General features: G+C 33.2%; 1 protein-coding gene and 1 non-coding gene across 2 annotated transcripts in view; both read left to right on the top strand.

The window, feature by feature from the left end:
- On the top strand, window positions 1-74 carry Trnat-agu (transfer RNA threonine (anticodon AGU)). Its single transcript has one exon. It is a non-coding gene; the product is annotated as a tRNA-Thr (tRNA).
- Window positions 75-923: 849 nt separating this feature from the next.
- LOC134249772 (neurofilament medium polypeptide-like) overlaps window positions 924-6,825 on the top strand; it is a 40,948-nt gene continuing 35,046 nt past the window's right edge. Inside the window, 10 exon segments of the mRNA XM_062732117.1 lie at window positions 924-1,288; window positions 1,472-1,522; window positions 1,724-1,780; window positions 1,877-1,960; window positions 2,120-2,140; window positions 2,665-2,691; window positions 2,838-2,881; window positions 3,020-3,150; window positions 3,868-3,894; window positions 6,450-6,575. Of these exon segments, the coding sequence (XP_062588101.1) occupies window positions 1,079-1,288; window positions 1,472-1,522; window positions 1,724-1,780; window positions 1,877-1,960; window positions 2,120-2,140; window positions 2,665-2,691; window positions 2,838-2,881; window positions 3,020-3,150; window positions 3,868-3,894; window positions 6,450-6,575 (778 nt within the window). The 5' untranslated portion in view covers window positions 924-1,078.

Here is a 6,825-nt window from a genome sequence, read left to right as displayed (position 1 = left end):
GGCTCCATAGCTCAGTTGGTTAGAGCGCCAGTCTAGTAAACTGGAGGTCGAGGGTTCGACTCCCCCTGGAGCCTAGTTTTGGATGCTTATTATACATCACTCAGAGATTTTTTTCCTCATATTGACACCTGAGTGTTTCAATTTTAGACCCCTACCTGACACTAAGGTCTTGACGTTTGAACAGTGAGGGCCCTCGGTCTGAAGACGGTCTAATCCGTTGACTCGAGTAAGAACGAAGCATTTACACCTCATGTACCCCCACCCCACCCCAAATATGCATAACAAGTTCCAAGAGGAATATTTCATCGATATGGTGTAGGTAAGTTGTAATCACTTGTTTAAAGTCAAACTCTAATGTTAATTTACACGAAAAAGGTCACATTTGAAAAAAAAGGTATTAACCTAAATACATTATTTAAATAAAGTGTATCGGGTGTATAATTCTTTTTAAAACTTTAAAATAAAGTTTTTAAATCTGTCAACTTAAATGAAAAATAAAGAAAATCAACTTTATGGGGCCATAAAATTTAGACGAGCTAACATTTGATCTCAGTCTCACTTTTCAACTACACTGTATAATTATTTCTTTTGAAAAAGTGGGACTGGTATCAAAAATGAGTCTAAGTTTTATGACCTCAGAGGCAGATTGCCTTTAATCTCACTAATTCAGTAAATGCGACAATTTTATTATGCTAATTCTTAACTTCTTTATTGAATAGATTGAATATGGCCATTATCGGTATCCAGAATGCTTTTCATATGATTGCAAAGTGAACGCCGTGAAAGTTATATATTTTCTTCATAATATTTTTAAAAAGCCAAAAAAATCACAGAAATGATTGAATTGTGACGTCATAATAGATCTTATGCTGTTACTTCATTGACGTCACAATGCTGTCCTGTCATTGCTGACATCACAAAGGCCTTTATCACTTGTGCTTATCGTGGCTCCGGCAACTGAGCAATATGTAACATTTTTCCTAATTCAATTTTCAAATGGGATCTAATATTGGGTGGGAATAACATTAATTTATTGGGATTGGGTATTATTTTGTTTTAAAATTATTCGTGTAAGAAAATGATTAAAAAACCTGAAATCGCAAGCAAGAAAGGATCTTCCGACGTGAAAATGCAACCAGGTATTGTTTCATCGAGTAAAGAAAATCCATCATATCAGGAGACCTTCGATACGAGTCTACTGGTCGGACCGGTCTATGTAAGCAGTACCAATAGAAAGAAAGCGGTCATCAAACAGGAGTTATCGGACATCACCAAACGTCTTCATCAGGTATAAGAAAAAATATATACAGATAAATTATGTATAAGCAGGGGGTATGGAAGATCCCCTTCGACAATTTACAAGGAAAAAACCCAAAAAGCAAAATATTTTAAGGTGAATATTTATCTCTCTAAAATTCGTAAAGGAGAAATTGAAGATGTTTCTATACTAATCATCTCTATGTTTTTTCAGACTCTGTACACATACGACACATTAGATGAATATTCAGCGGAAGCTACCTCCGTGAGTCAGATGAATAATTTTCGAGTATCGTGACATGTATTTATAATTTTATATTGTACTTTAATACAATATTTACCAAGTTCAAGCAAAATACTAGTATATAACGACGTAAGAAATTCAAGAATTTCATGATAGTCAAAAATTTTTAAAATATATTTACTTCCTCAGTTAACAAATATGTATATATTCTGCTTGTAATAGAAAGATTCATACGTGTCCCAAGTACGAGAAAGGATTAACAGCCTTGAATCAGAAGAGGTTTGTTCAAGAATCATTAATTACGCTATACATTGTGTGACTCCCCCCCCTTCCTTAATTTTGAATTTTACACGAGTATTTAAATTTATTTTCCAGATGCGAGATCAACTTAATGTTTTCATTGGACGATACGAAGAAATGTCAACATCGGTTGCAACAGCGAACAAAGAACGAGACGATGTAGGTTTTTATAAAACTATCCTTTCATGATTTTGAACAGCATAAAGGTTTCAACTTTCAAGTTCAAAACTTTAACAATTATTATTTTTTTTTAGATCAGATTAAAAGTCGAATGTTAATGTTGCATTGTACTTAAAAAATTAAATTGACATTTTCCAGCTTCTTCTAGAGTTGGCAGATGTAAGTATAATGATGTAAAAGATTTTTTTTCAATTTGAATTACAAATATTCTTTGCATCTACGTGAAATGTCGGGAAAGGGTGGGAGTTAACTTAATAATATAAATTTTAAAATGAATTTAATAAATGCAGATTGATATATGTAACAAGACTCATTAGAATGTAGCTTCATCCCCCCATATATACATATATATGCGTATACATAAATACACTCGATCTCACTTGATTTGAATAATCACTATCAATAGATCCACAAGAAAATCAATATTAATTTAATTAAAGGGGCTGGGGGTGGCAGCCATTTTCAGACTATTTTGATCTCCTTTAAAAGAAGAGCTCCATATAAAGATATACAAAAATGATAAAATTTTAGAACTAAAATGTATGATTTTTTTCATTGCCAAATGATAGTTGACAGCTTAAGATACCGTATCTAGAAAAATAAGTTAAATCTGGTGGTTAATTTGTGGTTTATTTCTTGACCCCCCAGCCTCCTTAAGTACCATCTTTTTCTTTCCGTTTTAGTGGTTCACTACAGATCATTCTAGCATGGTAAGTGTGAAATAAAATAAGTTAAAGCTGAAAAAATTAGGCTAATACACAAATCAGAATATGTACAAATCATGTAAACTGAAATTATAACTCTTCAGAAATCGGTAAAATTTCGTATTTTTGAGAATATTTTCTTTTCTCTACAGGGAGACAGTTCTACAATAAGCGAGAAAGAGGAAATGGAACTCTCGTAATTATACTTGTTTTATTTCATTATATACGTTTAATGATCAATAGTGTAAACTGTAAAGTGTATGAAATAAATTGAAATTCACCATAATGTCAATTTCTTGTAATTTTTCTTTATCAAAACATTGCAACATTTCAGGAAAAGTTATGCAGAGACTGTGGCCACATTTGAAAAGCTGAAAAGAATCCAAGAACAAATGACTGCTGATCCCAGCAAGAAAAACAAAATATTAGCAGCGTAAGATTTTATTCCGGAAACTCATGTGTTTAGTAGTAGTTTGCGAATTGAATTTCCGGTGTAAATATGAAGCATGGCGGGAATGCACAGTACAGGAAGAGTTGTTTTACAAGAGAACATTTGTGTAATGTTTACTACTAAGGTCCCTAATTCTGTGCATTGTTCTTTTTAATACTGATAAGGAAAAAGCCAATTAGAATTCCAAAGAGTTGAAAAAAATATTTTGAATGATACTTCGATCGAGATCACAGGCACCTGAAGTATGGATATTAAATAACCCCCCCTTTTTTTTTAATGAAAAAATAAATATGAGTGTATAATACCTCGAAAATATAAAATTTCCCAGTCAAACACATCTATATGTCGTTATATGCAAGCAGATTGTACTTTTTCTTACGTTTAAAGAATGGCCCTATTCGGTATAATAAAAATACACAAGGTAAGAAACAAAAGTTGTAAACAAACAGGGGACCCCTACTTCGAGGCAGATTACCAAGGTAATAATTAGTGTTACCTATCATAATTTTGCAAGCACTCTGTCTGGGAGATGTCCTTTTACTAGTCTCTTTAACCTAAACCTCGCTATTAGCGTTTGATATGCCGTAATCGGACGATTTACTAATCGGATACATAAAATTTTCTCCATTGGCAGCATTGGAGGAGGTTTTGGAGCTGCTTTTCTGTTTCGCCTTAACTGATTGGTTAATTGTAAACTGTTTACAATTAACCAATCAGATAAGGCGAAACAGAAAAGCAGCTCCAAAACCTCCTCCAACGCTGCCAATGGAGAAAATTTTATGTATCCGATTAAAATCGTCCGATTACTGCATATCAAACGCTAATAGCGGGGTTTAGGTTAAAGAGACTAGTAAAAGAACATCTCCCAGACAGAGTGCTTGCAAAATTATGATAGGTAACACTAATTATTATCTTGGTAATCTGTCTCAAAGCAGAGGTCCCCCGTTTGTTTACAACTTTTGTTTCTTACCTTGTGTATTTTTATTATACCGAATAGGGCCATTCTTTAAACGTGAGAAAAAGTACATTCTGCTTGCATATAACGACATATAGATGTGTTTGACGGGTAAATTTTATATTTTCGAGGTATTATACACTCTTACATTTTTTTTTTATTAAAAGGGGGGGGGGGGGTATTATCCATACTTCAGGTGCCTATGATTTTAATGGATGGGAAGAAAAATATAATGGGCCAGACTGGAATTTAAATTTGAGCTCTCTGATTGTACCCACTGAGCTATCTGGCCATCAGCAAATTAACCTGTCTGACTGCCACATCCTCCCTCCTTAAAGGTCTTTGCTTTGGCTTTCATGAGATTTTAACCAAGGCTCTTCCCTGGCAGATCTTTCAACTGTCACTTTTTAAGGCATGACGCAGCATCCAATGAATGGGAGAGGAGAAAAATGTGATGGACCAGACCAAGTTTGATTTATGATCCAGCTACATATTTTCTCCTTTCTTGTTACATAATTTGGTGCTGTTGACCACCCCTGGACATATATGGCAAGAAATTGGACTTGCTGGTGAAAGTACTACAAGAGGCAATAATAACGTGATTTGTGTCCTAGTTGGCAAAGACAATTCAAGGAGGAAGGAATGTAATGTAAGAGCACCCAACTAGTGATGCAGGCCCTGGGATACAAGGATTTTTCTGATTCCTGGTCTCCAATCCTGTTACTGTACATTAGAAAATTTCCTTTTTATAATGAATTATTATAAATAAAATTTTCCAAAAATATACTAATTTACACTTTCAATCTGAATGTGATCAACAGTGATTTCCCAATTAAAACCCCCCCCCCCCCCCGGGCACACACACACACACACACACACATGTTATTACACAAAATTTGTCATACCGAAGATTTAAATCAATTCATTACATTTTGTTTGTGTCAACTGCTTAATAAATTACTCCACTTTACTTAAAATATCTCTCATCTGAAGTACAACACTGGAGGAATTTCGAACTAGATTGATGCAAAATACATCTAGTCTTTAAAATAATTCTTCTGCTGGAAAATATTTATTAAAACATATATTTATGTAACACCACAACACATTGTCTTTTAATCTTCACTGTTGCACAACATATTTTGTGGACCACACGTTTTTCCGTGAAAACGGACTTTTTTTGCTAGCGGTTGACCTTCCTTCTCCGAATCTTCTTTTTAGACCTGTGTAAAAGTAGTCATCTCACAAACCAGTGTGTTCTATTCTATTCATGAATTTCAATGTATTATCACCATTTTTCATGATAACATTATAATGTCATTTTAAAAAGCCAACATATTTATTATCAATGCTTTAAAATACATTTTCAGAAGTTTTTTGCTAAAAATAATCAAGATACAAAGAAAATGTATGCAATGTCATTTTTTAATAATTTATGCTATATGTTCAATATAATTGTGATATATCTTAAAATGAATATTTGTTGATTTTCAATCTCTATATAATTATTTTTTCATTAAAATTTTCATTTTAAAAACATTAAAAGTGTTTTAAATGAAATTAAAATAAGGACTAATTTTACACTATTTTTCTTAAAAAAAGATAATTTGTACGTTAACTTATTCTACTTGTTAAAATAGTAAATTAGAAAGATTTTAACAAAAGAATTAAGGCAAGGGAACAAGTTTCAATTATTAAAACTTCAATTTTAAAACACATACACGACTTATCAAGATGTATAACAAAATCAACAAAAATCGAATGAAGAGTTCTCATGAAGAAGGGAAAGAAGTGGATAAGCGAGTCAACACCACAAGAAATAATGGATCGGTTTGAGTGGAGTGACACAGATATTTTTAAAAAATTGAACTTTCAGACAGGAATAGCTATTATGAACATGACATGTATATACTTGTGTAATATGAAAGCCCCATCTTTTCTCTTTCAAAAGTTATGACCAATGGTAATTAATGTTAAAATTTTTGAAAAGTAGGTCAGACATCAAGTTCAAGGTCACAGTGGAAAGATCTTGTCATAAGTAATGTACATGTGAACTATGAAAGCTCCATCTGTTCTCATTCAAAAGTTATGACCAAGGATTAAGTTTTTGTGACAGACTGACAGATTGACAGAAGAATGAGATTTAATGTAGCTAGTAAGAAAGATGATGAAGATTGAAGGGCCATGGTCACTCAGGTGAGCTTTGTGGCCTATGGGACTCTTGTTCTTGGATCCCCAGCTATATAAATTATATGAATTTCTTATACGAATATAACAAATTACGGATATAGTGAAGTAATTTCATAGGTCCCAGTACTTTGTTATAACTGAGTTTTACTGTGTATGCTACAAATAAAGTTTTTTTTCCAGTCAGCATACAAACCATGAAGATTCCTGGAGACACCACTGATTTTTCTCCCTGGAAGGATGCCGCTGATGAAATCGTGGGAATGATGAAGAAAGTCCGAGAAGAGAGCTCGGAAGGTAGGCCTGCAGATATAACTTCATCCTGGATTAACAGCATAAACACAATGATTTTTCACCCTACTTATGCATCTGCCTAACAAATGACGTCGTTGTTCAAGTTACATTTGAAAACAAAGCCTGAACAGTGTAAGTGAGTAAATAAAGTACGTTTGCAGCATTACTATTTATCTTCAATATTTCTCAATTAAAATTCAGGGCAGTGTTATGTATAATTTTGCTGTATCAGAATTGCCATGTGTGTTTTAGT

This window comes from Saccostrea cucullata, unplaced genomic scaffold (genome assembly GCF_032062105.1).
Source record: "Saccostrea cucullata isolate Sc308-1 unplaced genomic scaffold, CSIRO_AGI_Scuc_v1 ctg160, whole genome shotgun sequence".
In the NCBI taxonomy this organism is placed as follows: Eukaryota; Metazoa; Mollusca; class Bivalvia; order Ostreida; family Ostreidae; genus Saccostrea; species Saccostrea cuccullata.
Note: the sequence above shows the minus strand (reverse complement) of the source record. Positions and strands in the feature narration are given on the sequence as shown.